General features: G+C 40.8%; 1 protein-coding gene across 10 annotated transcripts in view; it reads left to right on the top strand.

Moving 5' to 3' along the window:
* The window catches only part of ASNS (asparagine synthetase (glutamine-hydrolyzing)), a 163335-nt gene extending 136184 nt beyond the window's left edge, over window positions 1–27151 (top strand). For 3 of the 10 annotated variants that reach the window (XM_047094956.1, XM_047094954.1, XM_047094953.1), the window contains 15 exons: window positions 4123–4300; window positions 5458–5564; window positions 8980–9055; window positions 10628–10725; window positions 13729–14000; window positions 17444–17681; window positions 18595–18780; window positions 19040–19141; window positions 19801–19928; window positions 20979–21105; window positions 23569–23675; window positions 24133–24233; window positions 25529–25610; window positions 25698–25853; window positions 26809–27151. In XM_047094956.1, the coding sequence (XP_046950912.1) occupies window positions 13752–14000; window positions 17444–17681; window positions 18595–18780; window positions 19040–19141; window positions 19801–19928; window positions 20979–21105; window positions 23569–23675; window positions 24133–24233; window positions 25529–25610; window positions 25698–25853; window positions 26809–27018 (1686 nt within the window). In that variant the 5' untranslated portion in view covers window positions 4123–4300; window positions 5458–5564; window positions 8980–9055; window positions 10628–10725; window positions 13729–13751 and the 3' untranslated portion in view covers window positions 27019–27151. The other 7 variants (XM_047094958.1, XM_047094957.1, XM_047094960.1 and 4 more) reach the window with 5 other exon arrangements.
* Window positions 27152–27694: the final 543 nt, after the last annotated feature.

Below are 27694 nucleotides of genomic sequence, written 5' to 3'. Positions count from 1 at the left end.
TGAATTCTGGCTCAGCTTCATCCTGGAGAGATGCTTGTAATATTTTACTAAATGTGCAAACCAAACATAAGACGAATGTCGTAGAGTGATACTATGTAATGCAACAACAGGGGCGCAGTATGGTGTGCTTCCTTTTCTGCTCTAGTTTTCTCTATAGCAGTTATTTACCCTTCTCTGTGTATCGCACTTAGGTATCTTGTTGATTTCCCCTGTGACTGTAAGCTCCATGTCCCGATATCGTAGATTCTCCATATATATTGTTAGTTTAATGAAGAAATGAAACCATGCTTTTCTGCCCTGACAACCTCAGTATGCATAACTTCCACAGGAAGGAAAAGGGATAAATCTGGTTTCTAGTCCCAAGTCCAACTTTCAGCAGCTGAAAACCCTATTCACCTCTGCCTGTTGTGTTTAAGAAAAAGGAGACCTTGGGGCGCCTGGGTGGCTCAGTCGGTTAAGCGTCCGACTTCAGCTCAGGTCACGATCTCACGGTCCGTGAGTTCGAGCCCCGCGTCGGGCTCTGGGCTGACGGCCCAGAGCCTGGAGCCTGCTTCCGATTCTGTGTCTCCCTCTCTCTCTGCTCCTCCCCCGTTCATGCTCTGTCTCTCTGTGTCTCAAAAATAAAATAAAAACGTTAAAAAAAATTTTTTTTAAAAAAAAAAAAGAAAAAGGAGACCAGTGGTCTGGGGTGCAATGCAGTAGGAGATGTGTTTGGAGAAGAATGGATGTTTTTGTCAAGCTTCAGGACTTGCTATATGACTGTTTTTGGGGGGTCTTTTATTCCAGGGCTGCTAATTCCTAGCCTCATAAACCTCTTGACTGGATAGGGCTTAGTCTGGTAAGGCACAGGAGAATTCTGTTTGGGGAGGACCTTTGCTTACTTAATGCTTATTGTGTTAAGGGACCTGGGGTAGGTCATCTTACATTCACTATTTTATTTAGCACTTTAAAATTATACATTCCTGGGGCGCCTGGGTGGCGCAGTCGGTGAAGCGTCCGACTTCAGCCAGGTCACGATCTCGCGGTCCGTGAGTTCGAGCCCCGCGTCAAGCTATGGGCTGATGGCTCAGAGCCTGGAGCCTGTTTCCGATTCTGTGTCTCCCTCTCTCTCTGCCCCTCCCCCATTCATGCTCTGTCTCTCTCTGTCCCAAAAATAAAAAAAATAAAAAAAATAAATAAAATAAATAAAATAAAATTATACATTCCTGGGGCGCCTAGGTGGCTCAGTCGGTTAAGCGTCCGACTTTGGTCATGATCTCACAGTCTGTGAGTTTGAGCCCCCCGTCGGGCTCTGTGCTGACAGCTCAGAGCTTGGAGCCCATTTCAGATTCTGTGTCTCCCTCTCTCTCTGCCCCTCCCCTGTTCATGCTCTGTCTCTCTCTGTCTCAAAAATAAATAAACGTTAAAAAAAAATTACATATTCCTTTCCCATAAACATACCCTGTTCATCTATTTCTTCTATTCCTATACTTCCTTAGCCTACAACCAAGCCTCTAATCCATTAGCCCCTTTTAGTCTTTTAATAAATTAAGTAACTTCTAACTTGACTTCTTTCCATTCTAATTTAAAGCGTTCAAACTCTACTCTTGAAGTTAGACTAGGTTATACTGCAGTTACAAATGACCACCTAATCTCAGACCCTTGTAACCAGAAAACTACAGACTGATCATGGGTGGGCTGTAGTCCCTTTCATGTTTCATTCTGGGTTGGTGGAGCCGCCTGCCTCCGGAGCACTGCCAGACTCATGGCAGAGGGCAAGGAGGACATGATGAACCATAACCATGGCTCCTAAAGTTTCTGTTCACAAGAGACACCTGTCACTTCTGCTCATATATCACTGGCGATAGCAAGTCACATGGCTAAACCGGATGTCAGCGGGCTAGAGATGGTATAATTCTCCCCCTGGTGAGGAGCGCTGAATATTTTTGAACAATAACAGAGTTTACTGAAAGTGCTGTCTCTGCTGAGGCACACTTGGTGCACGTTCCCATGCCAGCTTACCTGTGTTCTACACATGCTCTGTCAAACCCAGAGCCTGGATCCATTCCCCTCCATGTCTGGACCCTAAATCTTGGATTGTCCCATGTGGTTGGAGAATACGCGCTCCCTCATTGCCCCAGTCACGTTCATGTCCTCCTGTATTGGATCTCCACGTTGCCCAACCATCTCTTGTTTTTTCCCCTTATTAACTTTTGTTGACATCTGTCTGGTATTTCAAAGTTCACCCTCACAGCATCCCAAGGGTTTCAGTACCACAGTCAATATACCTTCTCTTTCTTAGAGAAAAAGGAGGCCTGTAAGCACAAATTCTTCTAAAAATTGTAATCCCCCCATTCCTTTTCTTCTCTCTCTGTTTTCCTCTAAAGCACTTCCTTATCATCATTGATATACTTAATGTGTCTTGTTTGTTTTCTCTCTGTTTCTCTTTCCTTTTCCTCTAGGCTTACCTATATCCCACTACCATTCTTTCCCCCTCTCCTGTCCTAAATTAAAAGTAATCTTTCTTCTCCAAATGCATGCATTCTGCCCATTTCCTGTGGCTGCCCTTCTCCATTTACTCTTCTTGCTCTCTTCAAATGGAATTTCTTGCTCTTCATTGGCTTTTCCCACTTGTTCTATGTACTGTCGACTCTTGAATAATGTGGGCCTTAGGGGCTCCATCAACTGCCCCGTGTAGTCGAAAATCTGGTATAAGTTTTAACTCCACGAAAACTTACCTACTAGTAGCCAGCTGTTGACCTCACCAATAGCATAAGTATTTGACTAGCACATAGTTTGTATGTTATATGTGTTTTATACTGTATTCTTACAATAAAGTAAGCTCGATAAAAGGAAATGTTAATACTCTGGTTTCTCCTCAGATCGTATAAATCTTTTCACCTTTTACTGAAGAAAATGTTAAGGAAATCATAAGGAAGAGAAAATACATTTATGTACTGTATTGTAAAAAATTCATTTATAGTTGGATCCACACATCATAAACCAGTGCTGTTCAAGGATCAACTGTACTTTCTCTAGCTGTGTTTAGGGACACGCTGGGACCTTTCATGTCTCACTGTCATTTCTTAGAGGGGCTCTCTCTACCTGGTCTGCTTGCTGAGCAACTTCTAGAATAGGCATGGAAGCTCTCATGTCGTCATGCTATGTTTGAGGCCCGTGGCTCAGCCAGTTGATAACTGTTTGGTGTTGGGTATGTTACTTTATATTCTTGAGACTCTTCTTTGACATTCAAAAGATAAGAATAATTGTTCTTTCCCATGGTTAGCCTACAGAATAGAAAAAAAATTAAAATGCATTGCATCTAGGAGGTAATAAATAACTGTTAATATTATGATCTTAAATATCAGTCTCTGCTCCCATGTCATCTGCTGTGCAAGGTCAACTTTGAATAGTGTTATTTATGCTCATTTCACTCTATTCTTCTTTAAAGCAATTATTATTCTGATTCTAAATTAGTGGAACTTCCCAGTAAGTTTTTCATCTTTCAGAGGAGAGACTCCCATTTTTCTTTCAGCTTTTCCAGTCTTTTCTTATTCCTTTTTATACCAGTCTTCTTGTATTTAGGACTACACAAATGGTTTGTTGAAATATAGTTCATTCCCAGTTTTATGAAGTCTGGTTCCACAAAAACATATGCACATAACCCATGTTAATATTCCCTCTTTTGTTGCACTAAGGCTAAGTAACAGATCCTAGGTAACAAATGCAAAAGTATCTAATTTTTCTGGAATCTGGAATTTTCAGAATTTTCCATATTACTGTTGGGTTTTTTTAATGTTTGTTTATTTTTGAGATAGAGAGACACAGAGCATAAGTGAGGGAGGGGCAGAGAGAGAGGGAGACACAGAATCCGAAGCAGGCTCCAGGCTCTAAGCTGTCAGCACAAAGCCTGATGTGGGGCTTGAACCCACAAACCATGAGATCATGACCTGAGCTGAAGTCGGATGCTTAACCGACTGAGCCACCCAGGTGCCCCTCCATATTACTGTTTAACCTGCTGAGTTAAATGTAGGTACCAGGGAAATTTCAATGACATGAGAAGAAAAGTAGAGGATATAGAAGTAAAGATCAGAAGTCCTATCTCAAATTGCATTTCAACCCCTGATTTTAAAAAATCATAAGAAATAGGTAGAACAGCAGAGAAATGGAATCATAAGCTGCTGAGAAGGCCTGTGGCTAACATTTATGGGACAGAACAAGAGATCAAATGGAGGCTCCAGCTATTTTTTGTCTCACTCCGACTCCGTCCTGTGCCTTGAGAGCTCCCCCATGGTGGCATCCTAAACTCCTCCCTGAGTGGGTAAGTTCATGTCCAGTGAAAAGCTCAGTGGTTCTGGTTACTGGGATCTAACGGTGACACTATTGCTGATAATTCATCTGGTGTTTAGGTTAAGGGCTAACCATGTGGCCTGCTTTGGAAGCATTTTCTGTTTTGGGGGGTGAGAAGATGGGCTTATAAATTCGTTGGAATCCTAAGTCACTGTTACCTAACATGTGAGTCATGGTCTCCTGGGTAGCTTTGGAGTTATGACAGGGGTTGGCAAATCTGAATGGTTTGATAGCATTTTCTATAGACCATAAATATGTCAAACTCATCAACAAACTTTTACAAAGATACATTGGGTTGAATAAAATGCAACTTCATTTTATAGTGTTTTAATATCAATGAAGCTTTTTTATTATTATGTACATTTTAAAATCAATGAATCCCAAAGGGTAGCTATCATTATGTGGCTGGTTTTTTTATTACTATATATTTTTCTAATTCTAGAAAATGGATCAATCTACAAAAAAAAAAAAAACACCATTGAGAAAAATGAATTTAGTATTTAAAAGAATTTTAAAGACTTTAACTAATGCTTTCAGGGCTGAACAAATGCAATCTTGTGTTGTCAATTACACTTTTGGGATGGGGAACCAGCCTAAAGGGTTTACTTGACAGAGGAAGATTTTATTTGATTCCTCAGTGACTCAGGTCACAGAATGTTAAATGCTTCCGGGCTGCTTTTAGAGTGAGGTTTCAATAGAGGGGTGGGTAAGATGTGGGAAAATAGGCCACATAATTTAGTTTTCATTTGTGTCTAATAATTAAGAGAACATATGAATCGTTTTCTACTCTAGTTAAATCCGTTGCGTCCTCTGTTGTATCCTAGATCAATGTATTGGGCAGGGTTCTGATAGGAAGCAGATGTCACACTCAAATTGACACTAATTATAGAAGTGTGGAGAGGATTCAAGAAAAGCAAGATGGTTTGGTGCCTTGGGCTAAGCCTAAAGGGGAAGAGGAAGGAGCAGTTCCTGGAATCTGAGGAGACTGTGCTATAGAGAAGGCCATGTGGCAGGAGCTGTGGGCTTTAGGAGAGGAGTTCTGTGGGGGTGCAGGAGCCTGGGGAAGAAACACCCTGAGACCTCTCCCTTCTAACCTCTGCGTCTCCCTTTGGACACTTCCATGACAAGAGGAGGGCAAGGGAGCCAGGACACAAAGTGAAGGGAGGAAGGATGGAGTGACTCTGGAGGGACAAGTGGAAGATACTCAGCACAACCAACACTACGTAACATATCAGGTATCTGTCTTTTACTACATAAATCGTGGGGGTGGGGGGTAAGGGAAATCGTCTCTGGGTTTTATATGATTATGATTATGATTCAGTTTATGATTATGTGCAGTTGTGATGACTTAATTCAGACTGGCTAAATCCTTCAACTTATCTTAGTTTTACATCTGTACAATGTGGATAGAAGATCTCCTTTCCTAGGTTGTTCTCAGGTTTCAGACATTTTATGTAGATTAGGATGCAGCAAAGTCAGTTTGCTAAAGACTTTAGGGCACTAAGGAACCTTTGAACTGAGTCAGCTGTCATCTTTGCTTTTGCCTGTCAATTACTAAGTGTTCACTACATGTTCTGTGTGGAATTTATATTCTTGGCAGTTTGTAAACTAGTTGGGAATGTAACTTAGGGGGGATATTGAACCTGTGTAGTCTACGAGCATTGACTGTAGTCTGTTCTTAGTATGTCTTACACATTTTATATTTATTTATCTTGGTGCTGATGTGACCAGTAAAATAGAAATTTATTTAAGAGTGGTATGAAGCCTTGATAACTTCTTGGGTGTTTTGTTTTATTTTTATCATGGTGCTATGTTTTCTCTATCAAAGGAATACTAAAAACACACTATTTGGTGGGGCGAGGTCAAGAGAGACTTTTTTGTGTGTGATTCTAAAAGGAATCTTGTACTTAAAATAGTAAGAAGGGCGCCTGGGTGGCTTAGTCGGTTAAGCGTCCGACTTCAGCTCAGGTCACGATCTCATGGTCCGTGAGTTTGAGCCCCGTGTCAGGCTCTGGGCTGATGGCTCAGAGACTGGAGCCTTCTTCCAATTCTGTCTCTCTCTCTCTCTCTCTGACCCTCCCCCGTTCATGCTCTGTCTCCCTCTGTCTCAAAAATAAATAAACGTTAAAAAAAATGAAACAAAATAGTAAGATACATAGGAATAAACCTAACCAAAGATGTAAAAGACCTGTGTTCTGAACACTATAAAACACTGATAAAATTGAAGACAACACAAAGAAATGGAAAGACAATCCATTCTCCTGGATAGGAAGAATGAATATTGTTAAAATGTCTATACTACCCAAAGCAATCTACACATTTAATACAATCTTATCAAAATACCAGCAGCATTTTTCACAGAGCTAGAAGAAAAAATCGTACAATTTGTATGGAACCACAAAAGACCCCAAATAGCCAAAGCAGTCTTGAAAAAGAAAAGCAAAGCTAGAGGGATCACAATTCTGGACTTCAAGTTATATTTCAAAGCTGTAGTGATCAAGGCAGTGTGGTATTGGCACAAAAATGGACATATAGATCAATGGAAAACAATATAAAACCCAGAAATGGACCCACAACTATATAATAAACTAATCTTAAACATAGCAGGAAAGAATATTCAGTGGGAAAAGGACAGTCTCTTAACAAATGGTGATGGGAAAACTGGATAACAACATGCAGAGGAATGAACCTGGACCAGTTTCTTACACCATATACAAAAATAAATTTAAAATGGACTAAAGACCTAAATGTGAGACATGAAACCATAAAAATCCTAGACAAGAACACAAGCAGTAACTTCTTTGATATCAGCCATAGCAACTTCTTTCAAGATAGGTCTCCTGAGGCAAGGGAAACAAAAGCAAAATGAACTATTGGGACTACATCAAAATAAAAAAACTTCTGCACAACAAAGAAACAATCAACAAAATTAAAAGCCATCCTACAGAATGGGAGAAGATATTTGCAAATGACATATTTAGTAAAGGATTAGTATGCAAAATATGTAAAGAAATTATATAATGCCAGAAAACAAATAATCTGATAAAAATGGGCAGAAGACATGAACAGACAGTTCTCCAAAGAAGACATCCATATGGCCACAGACACATGAAAAGATGCTCACCATTACTTACCATCAGGGAAATGCAAATCAAAACTAGAGTGAGATAGTACCTCACACCTGTCAGAATGGCTAAAATCAACAACACAAGAAATAAAGGTGTTGGTGAGGATGTGGAAAAAATGGAACACTCGTGCACTGTTGGTTGGAATGCAAACTGGTGCAGCCACTGTGTAGAACAGTATGGAAGTTCCTCAAAATGTTAAAAACGGAACTACCTTATGATCCAGCAATACATTACTGAGTAGTTACTCAAAAATATAAGAACATTAACTCAAAGAAACACATGCACTCCTATGTTTATAGCAGCATTGTTTACAATAGCCAAGATATGGAAGCAGCCCATGTGTCCATCAACTGATGAATGGATAAGGAAGATGTTGATATATAATGGAATACTATTCAGCCATAAAAAAGTGAAATGTTGCCATCTGCACCAACACGGATGGAGTTAGAATAATGCTAAGCAAAATAAGTCAGAGAAAGACAAATACCATATGATTTAAATCATATGTGGAATTTTAAGAACACAAATGAGCAAAGAGAAGAAAATAAGACAAAACAAGAAACAGATTCTTTAAAAAATTCTTTTTAAGTTTATTTATTTATTTTGAGAGAGACAGAGCATTGGTAGGGGAGGGACAGAGAGAGAGAGAGATGGAGAGAAAGTATCCCAAGCAGGTTCCACATTGTCAGTGCGGAGCCTGACATGGGGCTCGATCCTACAAACTGCAAGATCATGACCTGAGCCAAAATCAAGAGTCAGATGCTTAACTGACTGAACCATCCAGGTGCCCCCAAACAGATTCCTAATTATAGAGGACAATTTGGTGGTTACCAGAGGGAAGGTGGATGGGAAGATAGTTGAAGTAGGTGAGGGAGGTGAAGGAGTGCGCTTGTCATGATGAGCACAGAGTGATACACGGTAGTGTTGAATCACTATATTATATACCTGAAACAAATATAACACTGTAGGTTAACTAACTGGAATTAAAATGAAAAAAAAAAAGGAAAAAATTGGTTTCTGAGGACAAGTCTTTCCCTGTAACAAATTGAAGAACCTAGTGGTACCAGTTCAACAATGCCTTTAAAGTGGAGAGTCTCAGGGGCCCCTGAGTGGCACCTGAGTTGGTTAAGCATCTGACTTCAGCTCAGGTCACGATCTCGCCATTCATGAGTTGAGCCCCGCATCAGGCTCTGAGCCTGGGGCCTGCTTTGGATTCTGTGTCTCCCTCTCTCTCCTCCCTTCTCCTGCTCATAGTGCTCTGTCTCTCTCTTAAAAATAAACAAACATTAAAAAAATTCAAATGGAGAGTCTCCCCTTTCAAACTCTTAGTGCAGATAATACAAATTTTAGGGTAATGCTCCAATATAGGAACGGGGATGAAATCTGGAGAATAAAATTTATTTAATCCTGAATGCAAATCTTTCATGTTTAGCAAAAATAAGAGAGGCTATGTCAGCTCCTTGCTCTCTGTCAGTATCTCTGGTATGACCCAGCCAGCTCTTCTTGTCTATCTATTCTACAGGCAGAATTTGATCAAAAGAGGATGCCCTGTGGACCCAGACAAACCTGATTTCACATCCTGGATCTATAAGTATCAGGTGAGTGAATTTGGGCAATTTACTTCTAACTGGGCCTAATGTAAAAATATACACATTGAAAAATTATTCTGAACTTCAGCAAGACAGATTGATATTATGGGGATGGAAAAAAATTTTTCCTCCTTGGGTGCTATGGCTCTAAGAACTCTCATCACTTTAGTGCTTACAATTTCAAGGCTGGAAGGACCCCTGGTAATCTCCACTTTCTTTTCAAAGAGGGAAACCTAAAGAGATTATAAAACATACCCATGGTCATAGAAGTGGTTAGTGGTAAAATTCAGACTGGAACTCCATCCTTTCCTGCCTGAAAGTGAAATTGGTCAACAACAAAATGTGATGAGGAATCGAATTGAATTGAATGCAGGTTTTGAGAATCTAGCTAGTGGTATCCACTGAGCTGATAGTGAGACTCAAAAGGTGAAGTCAACACAACCAGGAAGATGCCAATCTAGTCGAAGGAGAATATAACCACATCACAAAGTTTGATGATGATCCAACACAGAACACAAATACACCGAGCTATAGATCCAGAGATGGGAGAAATTTAGTTATGTCTGAGGTAGAAGACATAATGAAATCTACCTTGTAGTTAATAAAAAGATCGTATCCTTCCAGCTCTTCCTACCTGCCCCATTATTTATTAATAGAGCAAATATTTCTGTATCCATCTTATGTACTAGATGCTCTCTTTGTAGTTACGGAGAAACTAAAGTACAGGTTTCCCTGTTATTTCAAAGTAGAGTGTTCCTAGGAAACATTTCATAAGCTGAAATAACATAAAATGAAGAAGCAGTTACCATTAATTTACATGAAAAATCTGAGTTTTCTCAGACGCAAAAAATAACCTCTGCTAGGCCTTTCTGATACCTAGGGCACATCCTGCTAATGCATGCACAAAATACAGACAAAGCGCAGATGCTCAGAGACAGTGTTCAAAGCCATGGCGCCTCGACACAGAGTGTAGTCCTGGGGAAGGAACTTGGCAGTGCCACTCGCTTGCTGCCTCCTTAAATGGCCAGCTACGAAATCAATACGGAACGCTATTTTCATTTCTCACCTTTTCCCCTAAAAGCAAACACCCTCTTCGGATTTCTTTCAGTTAGCAAAAACTAACTGAATTAGTACCACATGAGGGTCTAATGTGGGTCTTCTGTAAAAGCAAAGTGGCATAACATGAACTTTCGAAAAGCGGGGGATACCTGTACTCCTAAAAATTTTGCAGTTAAGGATCTGCAGGGAGATGTGCTGTAGGGGGGACACCTACATCTCATCTACATCAATTTGGTGTTGATTTCCCCAAGAACAAACCAAGTGCAGAAGGCCCCCTAATTGTCAGAACAGCGGGTAAGATAACCCTCAGTGTCAGTGGGGCACCTGGCTAGACCTCTTAGGCAATCCTTCAGCAGGTGCACTAACACTTTAAGGAGCTGGAACGCAGCAATTCCTCCTCTAGTTCTCTGCTCCTCCTCCGCCCTCCCCCCTCCTTGCCTCCAGGGTCTCGCATTGTGGGCCACGCCCCTACGCGCTGGTTGGTCCTCACAAACATGATGAAACTTCCCGCACGCATTACAGGAGCTAGGCCAGTATAAAGTGAGAGGACGCCCGGCCGCCCCGCCCGCCAGCTGCAGCCCCTACCTGGCACCTTGGTCTCTCCACCCGCTGGATCCCAGGTAAGCCAGGCCCTGCTGCGGGGTGCAGCGTCCTTCCAGGGTACCCTGGGCCGCCCCGGAAGGGGGAGGGGAAGGAGAAGGAGAAGGAGAAGGAGGAGGAGGAGGATGCGCGGCAGTCTGGCTAGCACACTCGTGGGCAGAGGCTGATCCGGGCGCCGGAGGGCTCTGCGGCTCCCACCCGTAAAGGGGGCGGGGCCGATTGTTGCGCACCTGGGAGCCAGCTGCGGGGTAAAGACCCCAGTCTGGCCCTGCAGAGGTTGGGATCAAGTGGACGGCAGAGGGGAGGCCGGGTTCCAGCCCACGTTGGCCCTTGTAAATTTTACTGTTTTTAAAAATTACATTGCATCGAAGCCTGTGGAAAATTTTGCAGTCCGGGGGCCCTGCTGCGGACTGGCCAGAGGGTGCACGTGGCTGGGGTGCAGTCGGAGTTTCGGGACACACAATCGCTTGGTCCTGGTCTCAAGGCTGTAGGTCCAAGCCTAAGGGTCTGTACTTAGCCCCTCACCACTGGTCCCACCATCTCCCTCTCCCTGCCCCACCCCCCAGCCAGACTGCAAGACTCAACAAGTGACTTAATGAGTAAATCCTGCCTAGAAGACAACTGTTCAGGGCGACAGGTGGCACGGTATGCGAAAAAGCAAATGAATGAACATGCCTTTCTCAGTGGATATCTGTCTGTTCTGTAGGGCTGGTTTCAGATTAATGTTACTATTTTGAATAAAAGGACAGTTTTCTTCTGGGCCCTTGGCCTACATTATTTCTTCTTCCTGGGTACTTGAGTAACAATTTAACAGGACTCCTAACTCTTTTTTTTTCCCCATTGATTGGCCACGTTCCTATAAGATTACTTAGAAGTAATTTAGGTCTTGAACCTGTCCAGGAGTTGGTTGCTGATATCTTAAGGTAAAAATAAAACAAGATGGTGAAATTGAAGTGGTTGGTAAATAGCATAGAAATTAAATGCATTGGATCAGCACAAATTCAGTACACATGTAACTGTTTTGAGAACTTCAAAGGCAGACTAGTCCGAATCAAGGTCTGGGGTAAGTATAAAATACGCCAGATGTTAACTTCAGTAGAGAAAAGCAATATAAAATATCGTCGATAACTTTTATGCCTGATTACCTGTCAAAATACTATCTTTTAGTACATTGTGTTAAAATAGATTTAAAAACTTCCCATTTTCTCATGACTTTTTTAATGGAGCCACCAGCATATTGAAAATTACATATGTAGCTCACATTTCTACTGGACAGCACTGCCCTAGAAGTTTATGAGGAAATAGGGAAAATTATTGGGAGCGGTAACAGCAGTTGGAAAAAGCATTGCAAATAGGACCTTTGCAAGTGAGACTGATTCCAACAAAAATAGATAACAGTTTTAACTTGCTATTTCCTGCTGGAGAAGTGTGCTTCACTAATATGTGTTGCCTGTCTTTCCCCTCTAATTTAGTGTTTAGTGTGTGTTTCCTATAACAGGCTTAATAATGGGATTCACTAAGCAGCATTAGGAAGACTGAGGGAAATGATTCACTAATGACGACCTTTGTGATTTTCAAAGTACTGTCTCAGCCCATTTTTCATTGGTATGGAGTCAAAGATAGATGGCTTATCAGTAGTCCTCTCACCTCAATCTAAGTGAATTTCCCCCTAAATCTCAAATATCTCATTAGAGGCTATTTGCCAGGTTCATGGAAGGGACTGCATAGGACATGTGCTACTTCATTTCCAAGTTGTTGGAGTCACTATCATTTTTTATTAATTTGATATGGTCTCATTAAAAGGCCAAACAAAGGTTTGGTTCATTTAGCTGTGCATGTCCTCAGAGGATTGCTCAAAGTGATTGATGTAACTTGAAACAACATATGTATTCTATGTATATTTTATATAGTATATTTATATTATATATAATATATATTTATATTATATATATTTATATATGATTTTTGTTTCAAATTAGGCATTCACTGCAAATTTGCATTTAAAAAAAACCCAAATAATTCCAAGTGATTTTGGTAAAATAGCTGTTTTGAGTTGGCAGCATCTAAATAAAAAGCCTTTATTTCACAATTGAGAATATAAAATTGCAAAGTACCATTCACAGGAATTATTTGTTTGCTTCTTGGCCTGTAGGGATGGCCAGCTTGTTTTTCAGAGATGTTCTTGCTGTTTATATCCCACCTATTTTGCTTTCTTATGGACCAAAGCAGCTTTGAGACAAAAAGGGACATTTTTGAGGGACAATTTGAGGACATTTTGAGGACATTTGAGGACATTTTTGTCATTTAGGACATTTTGATGGTGAACATTATGTATCTCTGTCAACTTAAAAATTTTTTTTTGTAATCGATCCAGGGTATCTAATGTCAGATAACATGCCTTTTGTCTCTTTAGAATTTCTTTTATCACATTTGAATAAATCACTTAGAGGTAAACTAGAAGTTGTGAAATGCTTGTAATAGCTATGTATCTTAACATTACACGAGCAGTATGTGTGATCTTTCTTACCTGCTATACTCTATGTGCAGTTAGTACAGGTAAAGAGAGGACATTTAATTGTCAGGAGTCCCGAGAGGGGACTGTAGTAGTAATCTGGGGAGTCTATTGGATTTTTGAGGGCTTCTGACATTCTGGGATAGAGAATGGGACAGGGATCTCTCACTAGGTTGGAGCCAGCCTGCATGTATATCTGTATCTTGGAAGTAAACCTAGAATGTGGCCTGACTACCCCGGCTCAGGTGAGCCAAGGTCCAAGGTGAGAGAGATGCAGGCATTGACGGGGTGCTAACTGCTTTAGCCAGCTGGATGTGAAGGTCATGCATCTTTTCTCAATACTTGTAAATCAATTAAATCAGTCTCAACTCCTGTGTGCCTGCCAGCCTAATGCTATAGATCAGATGGTTTAAATATCAGTCTTTGAAGTAGTTTATGCCAGTTTTTGGAATCAAGATTTAATACAGACTTGGATATTGAATATTCAACTGGTCTGCTTTTCTCTCCATAGAGAGCCCCTAGCTCCATTGCACCATGTGTGGGATTTGGGCCCTCTTTGGCAGTGATGACTGCCTTTCTGTTCAGTGCCTGAGTGCTATGAAGATTGCACACAGGGGTCCAGATGCATTTCGCTTTGAGAATGTCAATGGATACACCAACTGCTGCTTTGGATTTCATCGGTTGGCAGTGGTTGACCAGCTGTTTGGAATGCAGCCAATCCGAGTGAAGAAATATCCTTATTTGTGGCTTTGTTACAACGGTGAAATCTACAACCACAAGAAGGTAAATAAACCAGAAGATATCTGGATGTGATTAAACCTCAGGGCTAGTTGGTTGTAATAATTTTATATATTTTGTATAAAGCTTTTTACTTTTCACACAGTTTCCATGTTCATTACTTCATTTGCTCCAATTCTAAAGAGAGATAGGGCACAGATGCACGAGGAGTTCAAATGGCCTGGTCCCAAAAAAAAGACAAAATGAAGATTATAATTCTTTAACTCTTAGAATTTTTTTTCCTGTCATGAATTTGAATATTAGTTAGAGCCTGTGTTTGGTACTGGGGATACAGTAGTAAGTATGAGACATAGGTCTGCACTCTGATGGAGTTTATTCCATTAAAAATAAAAAAAGACAAAAAATCCTTGTACATAGGATAGATATTCTGGACAAAAAAAAAAATAATAATATGGGAGATCCAATGTCAGCAAGGGTGGTCAGAGAAGGTCTCTTGAGGAACTGACACTTGAACTGAGACCTAATGGATAATGATCAACTAGTGGGGCTGGTAACAGCATTTCATGCTGGGGGAATAGCACGTGTAGAAGCCCCGAGGTAGGAAGCAGCCCTGGGATTGTCAGATGTGATCAAGGGGTAGGTAGGTGGGCAGGGCACGACCAGATCAAGCAGGACTTGGCAAGGAGTTGGAATATCATTCTAAGAGTAGGGAGACCGGAGGACTTTAGGGCAGGTATGGAATTGAATAGTTTGGAGGTAATCATACTGGTAGCTTTTATATAATGCTGCCCTTATGACATTTATTGCTACTGTGTACTGACTGCACTTAAACAGAGCCACAGGACAGAAGAGTGCAAGGAGTGATTTTTTTTTAGCAGCATTAAAATTGGAACAGCTTTCTAATCTGGTGAAAGCTTACTCAGGATGAGAGTGGTGAGGGGGTGGAAATTCTGACCCCAGGGAGCCAAACTGGCTAAGAACCTTCCAATCTGGAATTATTTGGCTAGTGTTTCATAAATTTTTTAATGCAAAATTTCCAAGTTATTTTTTGTTTGCCACCCTCCTCCCCAACTTATAATTTTGAAAATTTAAAACATATAAAAAAGAACAAAAAAGAACAAACCAAAAAAAAAATAGAACAAATAGAACCTAGGTTATTTAATTGTTAATGTTTTGCCGTATTTGCTCTATTGCTTTCTTTCTGTATATACACCTAGGCATTTAATTTTGGGCTGAATCATTTTAGAGTATACTGCAGATATCATGACACTTTACTCCTAAATATGCAAGCACTTATCTCTTAAAAATGAGGGCCATCCTCTACCTAATACCAATACTATTAAACCCAAGAATCAATAAGATCATCTAATATTGAGTTCAAATTAAATTTCTGCAAGTGTCACAAAAATGTCTTTATAGCTGCTTTGTTTTGTTGAAGCCTGATAGCATTCATACTTCATACATTTAGTTGTTAGGTTCCTTGGTATTTTTTGAGTCTTGATATACATCTGTCATTCATGGGGAGGTATTTATATTCTAGCCACCATTAGGACATTTTTATCTCTGGACAATAGCTTTTACCATTGTGTGTCATCTCATAAGATTACTTTCAATAATACGCTTCTCATTTGAAAAGTTTTTATGGTTATTCAGCAGATTCCTTTCAGACATTTATTAAGAGTATATAGGCATGATTTTTCTAGGTGCTTGGAGATGAAATTTTTTTTTTTTTTTTTTGGATGAAAAAAATTTACCTCTAATAAAATCCAGCTAGAGATGTGCTGGGTGTGGAGGAAGAATAAATGAAGGAGAGGAGGAATCTGAGTGAAGGCTGGGGCAGAGAGGAGGCTCTCTCTCTACAGGGATCATCAGGGGCTTGCAACCAGCAGGTCAAGTGGCAGTGTGATTTCTGGATGGTGGCAGGATACAGGGACTTTTATCTAAGTACAGCTTTTTTTTTTTAAGTTTATTTATTTTGAGAGGGGAGGGAGGGGTAGAGAGAGAGAGTGAATTCCAAGCAGGCTCTGCAGTGTCAGTGCAGAGACCAATGTGGGGCTCAAACTCACAAACTCTGAGATCATGACTTGAGCTGAAATCAAAAGTTGGACACTTAACTGACTGAACCACCCAGATGCCCTCTAATTGCAGCTTTTACCTAAGTGTGGTTTCAGGAGAGTGCAAAGTGGAACATGGGAATCATTAACCAGTAAGTTACCTGCAAGGTTTAAGCCAAAGAGCAGTGATGACAGTAGTGGAGGATAGATTTGGGAAGCTGTTGCTTACTGAAATCACTGAATGCTTTGGAGGGTATATTTATTCTTCCGATATGTAAGTGCAAAAAGGCAAGCAAAAGACTGCTTCCAAACCCCACCTGCTGGTGACAGGATCTCCCCTGATCTCTCTCAGAGGAGGGAGAGGTCAACAGGAAGTGGCTTTATAGTCACTCGAGACAGCCAGAGCCCATGGTTTGGCTCATTCTGTGAGTGCTAATAGACAGAAGTTTCACAAGTGATAGAGTGAGTGTGATTGTGAAGCATGTTTATAGGTCATCCATATACAGACACATAGATTTACTTTGTGAATTTTAAAAACATGTTCTGAATGTTTAAACTTAACCAGGATTTCCCCGTGATTTTGTTTATAGGAACCTCTTCTCTCTCCATGGTCAGCCAAAAATAGGAGTAAGCACAAAGAAAGAGCAACTCCAAGGATTTCTCCCCCTCACAGTTGGCCAGTGGTGATGGAGAGCCAGAGCCCGGTGTAATGTAATCAGGCCCTCTCCCTCTGTGCTGAGTGGTCATGATGGTCACTTTGCTGAGCCCTTGGGGCATGTGGACTACTAAAGCTCCCCTGTCATTTTCTCTATCAGTGAGAAGTAGTTTAATGCCACTGCAATGGTGGGAAGACTGAATATTCTAGGCTTCCCCTGGGGGGCCATCAGCTTTATCTGGACCATGTGTCTTCATCATTGTGATGGAGCCATTCATCAGGGAATAGTACCAACTGTGTGTGTCCTTTTACTTTCCATTTTCATAGGCAGGTCTTTGAGACTGAAATGGAAAAACCTCAGCTGATCCTACATTCCCAAATCAAAATATTACAGTTGGGGAAGACACATTTTTAGTGTCATTGCAACCTCTTTGCTTAACTGACATACAGATGTAAACATACATGTATTATAGACATAGGACATGTATAATGGGCATTCCTATCCTTCCTGATATGTATGACTGTTTTGCTATATTGCCTCTGCTTTTCATTTATCAGAATGCAACTAAAATGTGTACGTTTAGCTTTATGCTGTAAAGAATAAGCAGAATTGTGAGTTCAAATAAGTTGTATTTTGATAATGCAATGATTCTTCTAAATAACTAAGGTGCGTGATTATAGAACATAGAAATGTTGAAGCAACTTTGCAACAAAAAATTATTAATGGATGCACAAGGACTGTAACGTTAACATGTTTATTTTGCTATTGCTTTTACAAGATGCAACACCATTTTGAATTTGAATACCAGACCAAAGTGGATGGTGAGATAATCCTTCATCTTTACGACAAAGGAGGAATTGAGCAAACAGTTTGCATGTTGGATGGGGTGTTTGCATTTATTTTGCTGGATACTGCCAATAAGAAAGTGTTCCTGGGCAGAGATACTTATGGAGTCAGGCCTTTGTTTAAAGCCATGACGGAAGATGGATTTTTGGCTGTGTGTTCAGAAGCTAAAGGTAATGATAGAATTTGTCTGTAGGTATTCATTATTACTCTGGTTTTGTGTTTTCCTCTTGATCATATTTGCAAATCCTATGCTGGGCAGTCCAGAAGTTTTCGAGTGACTGTTTCTCAATGCTTTTAGAATAGCGTATCAAAAACTAATCTGTTGATGGTCCTCCCTGCTTGAAACTTTTTAATTAATCCTCATCCCCCATAGGGGTTGTGTGGCTCTCTTGAGGTCCGCTTGCTAGGCAGGAATCTGGGTCCAATCTGATCTTTGAATTCAGTCTGACACAGAAGATGACTGGGCTGACAAACTCAAATTGTGAGTCGTAATGAGCATTTAGATAGGCTGTTCCCATTTACAATAAAACACTGGTTTTTAATCAGAGATCATGGTGATGCCAGGTTGTTTACTCCCTGTGAAAACTTTTGAAGAAATTTAGATTATACTGTTTAACACACAGTATATAATAACTAGTTCTGCCATTACCTCATAGTGGATCATTTTGCTTGTTCAAGGACCAGAAATCATGGCTGTTTCCTTAACATACCTCAGTGATGACAAAGAAATGACTGCCAGGGTATCATAACAGTAGCAATTTCAAGTCCATCTTCTTGCTTAATGTGTCTTTTCTTATAGAAAATAGATTTTCTTGATCTGAAATTCCAGCCAGGGAGAAGAAATTGAATGTTGGGGATCTTCTTATTACTTTGAACTACTAGAAATCAGTGTAACCTTAGGGTACATCTCTACCACTGTTCTCTCCCTAGTAAGTAGGTGGTAGCATTTGGGTTCATTCTTCCCTATTTTGCTTATATAATGGACATGTGTTTATATCAAAAAGGGGGAATAAACAGGAATTGAGAGGATAGTAAGTAATGGTGAATTGTATCTTGAGTAAAATTATCGTTTTGAATTTGTAGGTCTTGTTAACTTGAAGCACTCCACAACTCCTTTTTTAAAAGTGGAGCCTTTTCTCCCAGGACACTATGAAGTTTTGGATTTAAAGCCGAATGGCAAAGTTGCATCAGTGGAAATGGTCAAATATCATCACTGTAGAGATGAGCCCCTGCATGCGCTCTATGACAATGTGGAGAAACTCTTCCCAGGTAACAAAGCATACGCCCACCCGCCTGTTCCCCTCCTGTCTCTCCCAAAGGGAAAAAAAAGTGCTACTTTCTTGTCATTGGAATGGTTCAAATCAGAAGAGCTCTTTCCTATTTAATTTGGAGGTGGCACATGGGGATTTGGCAAATTCCACCCTGGAGCAGGTGTCATCATGATTGATAGATGATTGTCTGCCTTGTTTCAGTAAATAATTCAGCCCAAGATTTTCTGGAACTGTTGATTTGCTTTACATGTTTATAGGTTTTGAGCTAGAAACTGTGAAGAACAACCTCCGGATCCTTTTTGACAACGCCATAAAGAAACGCTTAATGACAGACAGAAGGATTGGCTGCCTTTTATCAGGTGAAGTCTATTAAAAAGCCCAATTATATTTAGCACATATTTAAGTAAATGATTTGTAGCTATCCCTGAGATTTTGACTATAAAATATTTATGATTTAATTTTCCCTCCATTATAGGACAAAAATGTTTTCTGTAAGCTGCATTTAATATTCATGGCAATAGAGCAGCTTCAGGTTACATTCTAATTATTGGTATGAGTGAGCTAATAAACATTTTTTAGAATTGTGTATGGTGACTTTTGACCAATTCAAGTACTGTAATCATTATGTCAGGTTATGTGTTAGATTTTTCATAATACTGATTTTTGGTTTATAAAACTTGGGGATTTTTAAATTTTTTTTTTAAATTTTGTTTATTTTGAGAGATAGCGTGTGCAAGTGGGGGAGGGGCAGAGAGAGGGGTAGAGAGAGAATCCCAAGCAGCCTCCATGCTGTCAAGCACAGAGCCCAAAGCACGGGCTCAACCTCACAACTCGCGAGATCATGACCTGAGCTGAAATCAGGAGTTGGACGCGTAACTGCCTAAGCCACCCAGGCGCCCCTAAAAGTTGGGGATTTTAAATAGCAAAACTCTAATCTTGGTGCTTAATGGGATTGTAAATCATATCTGTTTCTCGTAAGCATGGCGTATAGCCAGTGTACTTCCCGTCTTGCTCATAGGGGGCTTAGATTCCAGTTTGGTTGCTGCCACCCTGTTGAAGCAGCTAAAAGAGGCTCAAGTACAGTACCCTCTCCAGACATTTGCGATTGGCATGGAAGACAGTACTGATTTACTCGCTGCTAGAAAGGTAAGACACCGTCCTGCCCATTATGTAATTGGGACAGACATAAGGATAAAAATCTAGCCACTAATTAATGATTCTGTACTTATGCTGTATTGACTCAGGTAATTGTTTTAAGTTAAATGTATTAAAATGAAATGCATTGTTGAGTATCAAGTGTGTCATACACTGTCCTCTGGGTACTTCTACTAAGGCTCATGCAATCCTCATAAAAACCCTGTGATAATAATTCTGTCGTTTTGAAAGTAATGGTACAGTGGTTGTGACTGCATGCTTTGGAGCAGACTGCTGGTCTCAAATCCTACCTCCAACATACGATTCCTCACTTATGTAATGGGAATGACAGTATCTACTATGGGATAATGTCAAGGTGAAAATGATAGAATTCATGAAGTGCATAGGATAGAGCATAGCCTGTAGTAAGTACTTTGTAAATGTTAGCTGTTTTCATTTCTTATAAAGCACCGTGTTTAGGATTATGGGCAGAGAGGACCTTGTACATACACATTCCGTGTTTGGGAGACTTTGTTCCTACTCTGGCAGAATTTACAGGGAATGGATGAGTGCAGTGTCAAAGCAAGTTGATCAAGGCTAAAAGAATCCAAAACAGCCACAGAAAAAAGAATGAGGGGAAGGCATTTCCCTTAGGAATAACATCCTGAATGTAACATAAACCATCGATGGAGGGCCAATAGGGGCCCGAGGTTAGAGTGGGGCCATGTTGGACTAGAGAGGGCGGAAGTGGGTGAGGTAACTTAAGTGGGGGGTGGGGGGGACACAACTCACTGGAATCCTGTGGACAGTTAGGTTGAAGTCTTAGAGTGGGAAGAGCTGATGGGCTGTCTACCTCTTGGTCAAGTCAGGGCAGAGACTGGGGGAGGCCAGGAAACCTAACTGGTCTGTGTATGTGGTGACTAGAGAATCATTTCCTCATATTTTGCCTGATTTGTTTTTCACTATTATTAACTTATAACGTGTTGTGACATGACAGTATTCATGTTTCATTTTCAAGGGCAGTGCTTATAACAAGTATATGGATATTTCTTAAATAATCAGGTGGCAAATCACATTGGAAGTGAACACCATGAAGTCCTCTTTAATTCTGAGGAAGGCATTCAGGTCCTGGATGAAGTCATATTTTCCTTGGAAACTTATGATATTACAACAGTACGTGCTTCAGTAGGTAAGGTATTTTACAGTATCTAAAAGATTTTTTTTTAATTTTTTTTTTAATGTTTATTTATCTTAAGAGAGATAGAGACTGAGTGCAAGCGAGGGACGGGCAGAGAGAGAGAGAGACACAGAATCCAAAGCAGGCTCCAGGCTCCAAGCTGTCAGCACAGAGCCCGACGCGGGGCTCGAACTCATGAGCCGTAAGATCGTGACCTGAGCCGAAGTCGGAGGCTCAACCGACCGAGCCACCCAGGTGCCCCTCTAAAAGATTTTTAATCCTGAAAAGAGTATAAGGTATAAAAGATTATTTCGAACAACAGTTTAAAAAACAATACTTAAGAATGAATGCAAATAAAATTCTTAGGTCAGCACTATTTTAAGACCAGACCATTTAAGAATTCCCCCAATCTTTTTTTTTTTAATTTATTTTTTAATGTTTATTCATTTTTTGAGAGACACAGAGTGTGAGCAGGGGAGGGGCAGAGAGAGGAGGAGACACAGAATCCAAAGCAGGCTCCAGGCCCTGAGCTGTCAGCACAGAGCCCAACGTGGGGCTTGAACTCACAAACTGTGAGGTCATGACCAGAGCCGATGTTGGACATTTAACTGACTGAGCCACCCAGGCACCCCTCCCCCAATCTCTTTTGGAGTGAGAGGAAATAAACACCTAAACTCCCCCATTTATGGTGTCCCTACAGACAGTCCTTTACTTACCATGGTTTGACCTGAACAATTTTCGACTTTATGAGGGTGTGAAAGCAATACACATTCAGCAGAACCCTTACTTTGACTTTTGAATTTGGATCTTTTCCTGGGCTAACGCCATGCAAAGGATTCTCTCTTTCTCTCTCTCGTCCGTCTCTCTCTCTCTCTCTCGATACTGGGCAGTTGAGCTGCAGTTCCCAGTCAGCCAAGTGATCACAAGGTTGAACAACTGAAATACTTATAACCATTCTGTACCCACACCCATTCTGGTTTTCACTCTTAGTACAGGGTCAGTAAATTACATAAGATGCTCAGTGCACCATTCATTACCAAGTAGGCTTTGTGGTCTGTGATCCTGACCAACAGTAGGCTAATGTCAGTGTTCTGAGTACATTTGGGGTAGGCTAGGCTAAGCTATGATGTTCAGTAGGTTAGGTGGATTTGATGATGTTTTCAACTTAAGTGGGTTTATCAGGGTGTAAGTCGAGGAAGATCTGTATTTATATTTCTCCAAAAAATAGATGCACATTTCTGCACTCCTCACTCCCCAATTTCTCTGCATATAGTTTCTTGGGCTGTATAGGGAAATAGGTCTGTGTTGTAACTAATTTATGTAAGGAATACTCATATATACTTTGGTAACTATTCTATCATATGACTTATCAATCAATAACTATTACTGCCCAGCAAGCAATGCTAGTTTTGTCATGTGGATATATGGCAAGATCAGAAGTATACTCCAGTGTCGTTGAGCCTCTAATGTGCTACTGGCTGAGATATGTCTCTCTTTTAAGAGACTCAGAATCTATCTGAGAAGACTCCATTGCAAAGTTTAGGGCATGAGAATATTACCACAGGGGTGATATTGCCCACAAGAGAACTAAATTGGTTCTTGGAGTGTAAAAAAGAATTTTCTGTATACAGTGGCCTGTGGGCTTCCAAAGGGCCACACTATATAAATAGATTTATAGTATATCCAGTACTCATATTTCATTGAGAAGGCAATTAGGAAAAAATGTCTAAAAAGTCTTCCTAGATCAGTGATCATGAAAAAAATGATAAAGAACAAATACTGGTTTACATAGATTTGCAGCCGGAACCAATGGCTCTCTTTTAGTAATTTACATAGTATTCTTAACCACCTGTGAAATTTGGTGTTAGGAAAGAAAAGCCTAAACTACCCAAACTCCCAACTTTTATTATTTTTGTATGATAATATTGGTATGAAAGTTATGAATTTGTTTTAGATATTTGTCATTGTTCAGTTTGTCAGAGTTCTAAGGTGGATATTCTTGGTCTAAAAGCATTACAATTTTAAAACCCGTATATAAAATTGTGGAATAAGGGGCACAGTGGCTGTGGCTCAGTCGGTTGAGCGTCTGACTTTGGCTTAGGTCATGATCTTTTGATTCTTGGGTGTGAGCCCTGCATTGGGCTCTGTGCTGACAGCTCGGAACCTGGAGCCTGTTTCAGATTCTGTGTCTCCCTCTCTCTCTCTCTGCCCATCTCAAAAATAAATAAACATTAAAATTTTTTTAATAAATAGGTAAAATTGTGGAATGATTTTGGGCTGTTTCATTGCAACCGTACAACTTCTGGGTAAAGTATATAAAAATTAGCTTATAGATAAAAGGTCATTATTTTGGAAACTACATTATTAATACAGAGTTCAAGTCTAAGTAAAACATCATTGTTTCCAAAAGCTAAATACGAGACATTTTTGGTGGCCAGTTATGTTGACATCAACAATTTCTCTCTGTCTACTAAGGTATGTACTTAGTCTCCAAGTATATTCGGAAGAACACAGATAGTGTGGTGATCTTCTCTGGAGAAGGTTCAGATGAGCTTACGCAGGGTTACATATATTTTCACAAGGTAAGTTTTCTGACACGGAGGGATATTGGTGCTGGGTGAAGAAAAGTGGTTTGTTTGCTCTCGTCTGTCTTAACGCTTGAGTATCTTGTGACGTATGTGAAGAAAACTGATAGTGTCTGCTTTGTATTTCTTTGGGGGGGGGGGGAAGAAATCTTAATGTGAGATAATCTCCATTTTTCAGAACTGGTGAAGCAGGAGAATCGGGAGTCTGACTTTTCTGAATCCCCTGTGGCAGCCTGGTTACTGCCCTGGGCGTCCATTTTATCGCCTGACAGCTACCTGTTTGGTGTGCAGGAAGGCCTGTTTTAGCAAGTAGGGACCCCCCTTCCCCAAACTTTGTTTAGCTTTCTGTCTTACTCCCACTAGAGCTGGAATATGGGAAAGAGGAATGAACACTGTTCTGTGTGCACAAGCAAAGCTGTTGGTGTATTTGTAACTCCACCTGTTTATAAAACAGGCTCCTTCTCCTGAAAAAGCCGAGGAGGAAAGCGAGAGGCTTCTGAAGGAACTCTACTTGTTCGACGTTCTCCGGGCAGATCGCACTACTGCTGCCCACGGGTAACTCGGTAGTTTGAGAAGCAATCATTAAGACAGCCTCAAAAATCAAAAAGCTCAATGGCCAATTACTTTCTTCAGTTGATTATACGTTTGTGCAAAGTATGACTTTTTGTTTTTTGAAAGAGAGCATGAGTTTACATGCACACGTGAGCAGGGGAGGGGGAGAAAGAGAATCTTAAGCAGGCTCCACGGCCAGCACGGAGCCCAACTTGGGGCTCGATCTCACAGCCGTGAGATCATGACCTGAGCTGAAATCAGGAGTCAGACACTTAACCCCCTGGGTCACCCAGGTGACCCACAAAGTACGACTTCGATAGAGAAAACGAAGCTTGTCTCAAAGCACTGTTCTGGCATTGGTGAGGAGACTGTAGGTTGTTTTAGATGGACTTCGTCTTTAAAGCACAGCCACACTCTGCTACCATCAGAACAACCGAAAGGGAAGGCAGGTGCTGCTCTTTTTAAGACTTTTTAAGAGAAGTTAAAGCTGACACAGCCCCTGTAACAAGTGTTGAGTGCCTACCACACCTGTTTGATACTGTGGTGACCCTGCGCGGGCACAGGGCAATGAAGAGCCGGGAGGGTTGATTAGATTATAAACAGGTTTCTCTATTTCTGGTTGCCTGAAGTTTTCACTTTTTAGCTAGTCATGTTGGAGAATTCAGAACTCTTACTGTAGGTGATAAACTACGTTAAATATTTTAGTTGCTTCTACGAAATCACACTTAGATTAGAAAATAGTCAGATACGGTGTGGGGAAGGAACTGAATCCATGGTTATCATCCATTTGCCTTAACCAGAGTCACCAGGATTCAGGAAACACGATGTGGCCTTTGATGAAACACTGTGGAACAGGGGTATATACTGCATGTTGTATGTAAATCATTTAGTAGTAAACAATTCTGAATTCTTTAGTTTTCCATAGGACAAGAGATGGCCTCACCAAGAAAAAACTTTGAGTCAGAAAGGTATAGGAAAAGTACGTTCCTAATGATCAGATCACTCATGTTTCTTACCATTTTCTGCTCTTTGAGATGTGCATTTAATTGTTTACAGAAGGGAAAGTAAAATTATTGTCCGTTTGTTTCACTCTCTAGATGAGGTAATACATCTTGTTGAGAATGAAGATTTTTGCTACTCATGCAGTAGTAAAGGACAGTCAGGAGGACCCTAAAAATGACTTTTAGTCTTAACATTACATAGAGGCTAGTTGAATTGCTAAGAAACTCTCAAGGAGAATCTAAAAGGACAGGCACTAAATATCCATTTTGATTTAGATTTTTCTTTTCCCCTTTAAGCCTTGAATTGCGCGTCCCTTTCCTGGATCATCGATTTTCTTCCTATTACTTGTCTCTGCCCCCAGATATGAGAACTCCCAAGGTAGGTGAATCGATGCACGATGGAAACTGTCTATTGCTATTAAATGTATTTGGAATTTTTACTGCCATTCCTTTGTTTTCATGTCAGAATGGGATAGAAAAACATCTCCTGAGAGAGACATTTGAGGACTCCAATCTAATACCTAAAGACATTCTCTGGCGGCCAAAAGAAGCATTCAGTGATGGAATAACCTCGGTTAAGAATTCCTGGTTTAGGATTTTACAGGAATATGTTGAACATCAGGTATAAGGTCTTTAAAATATTTTCTGGCATTGGACAATTTGGACGTAGAATGGCAATCACTGTTCATTTTGTATTTCATTTAAATGTTTTGTAGCTGTAGGAGAAATTCCCTGTAAACAAGAGTTTTATAAGAATTTCATAAGATTTGGGGCACCTGGATGGCTCAGTCAGTTAAGGATCTGACTCTTGGTTTCAGTGCAGGTCATGATCTCATGGTTTGTGAGTTCAAGCCTCGCATCAGGCTTTGTCCTGACAGTGCAGAACCTGCTTGGGATTCTGTCTTCTCTCTCTCTGCCTCTCCCCTGCTCATGTGCTCTGTCTCTCAAAATAAGCAAACAAACAAAAAAAAAAGAATTTCATAAGATTTAAGTAGCATGAAGGATTATATAGTAGCATCTAAAATTCAAAGAGCAAGAGGGGCGCCTGGGTGGCTCAGTCGGTTAAGCGGCCGACTTCAGCTCAGGTCACGATCGCGCAGTCCGTGAGTTCGAGCCCCGCGTCGGGCTCTGGGCTGATGGCTCAGAGCCTGGAGCCTGCTTCCGATTCTGTGTCTCCCTCTCTCTCTGCCCCTCCCCCGTTCATGCTCTGTCTCTCTCTGTCTCAAAAATAAAACGTTAAAAAAATTTAAAAAAAAGTAATAAAATAAAATTCAAAGAGCAAGAGAAGAGACTTACCAATCATCACTGACCTTCATTTAACATTTAACACCTGCCGGGTGCCAGACATTATTAGTCATAAAACACTCAGAGCCACCGTGTATTAAAATTATTTGCAGAAATGTTCCTTGAAAGTTGCTGCAGCTGTGTCTGTTATTGTATTTTAGCATTTTCTAAGTGATGGGTGATTCAAAGGGTCTCTTGCACAATTTACAGTCATTTTGTTGTTGGGAAGCCACATTAAATACAAGTGTTTCTATGCCATTTAACAAAGCCATTTTGAATTTATATTCTTACAGGTTGATGATACAATGATGGCGACTGCAGCCCAAAAATTTCCCTTCAATACTCCTAAAACTAAGGAAGGCTATTACTACCGTCAAATCTTTGAACGCCACTACCCAGGCCGGGCAGACTGGCTGACCCATTACTGGATGCCCAAGTGGATCAATGCCACGGACCCTTCTGCCCGCACTCTGGCCCATTACAAGTCAGCCGCCAAAGCCTAGGCACCATCTGAGCTATCCAGTGAAAGGAAACATTCCTCCTGTGATGAGTAGGGGGCTTGGGGGCAGGAGGGGGAGCAGTGAGCATCAACCATTCCGGCTTGTTGGGCACGGAAAAAAATAAAAGTCTTGAATCTGACACAGTGCTATAGTCATTTATATTCATACAGCCCCTTCCTTAGAGGGAGCTAGCAACTGAGCAGCTTTTACTGTATCCCAGGAAGGTAGAGAGTGAGCTTAGGAAAGGAGGAAGCAGCCTGTCATTTGCAGGAGTCCTTGCCTCCTCTTAGTGTGGCCTTTTCACAGCTTCCCTCTCTGTTCTTTCTGTATTCACAGCAGCTGGTGAGGCAGGCTCTGTGGTGCTGAGTCCGTCGTGGACGTCCCTGACAGCTCTCTCTTGTAAGACAGTAATTCATATTTTCATTTTTCCGGTGGAGCCAACACCTATTCTGGAACTACTATTCTAGATCCAAGATCAGCAGATTGTTAGGGGCAGTCAGTAAGTATCATAGGCCTTGCAGACCTCTGTTGGAACTGTGTAAAAGCAGCCATAGACAGTATGCAATCAAGTGGCCAGGGCTGTGCTCTGCTCAGAGTTTATAGAAACGGGCTGGATTTGGCCAGTGGGCCATAGTTGATAGAGCCCTGTTGTACAGAAACAACTCAAGCCAAGCATTTC

Source organism: Lynx rufus, unplaced genomic scaffold, assembly GCF_022079265.1.
Source record: "Lynx rufus isolate CCGP_SWC_20201006 ecotype Redwood Valley unplaced genomic scaffold, mLynRuf1.p SCAF_4, whole genome shotgun sequence".
Classification (NCBI taxonomy): domain Eukaryota; kingdom Metazoa; phylum Chordata; class Mammalia; order Carnivora; family Felidae; genus Lynx; species Lynx rufus.
This window is presented reverse-complemented; position numbering and strand designations above follow the sequence as displayed.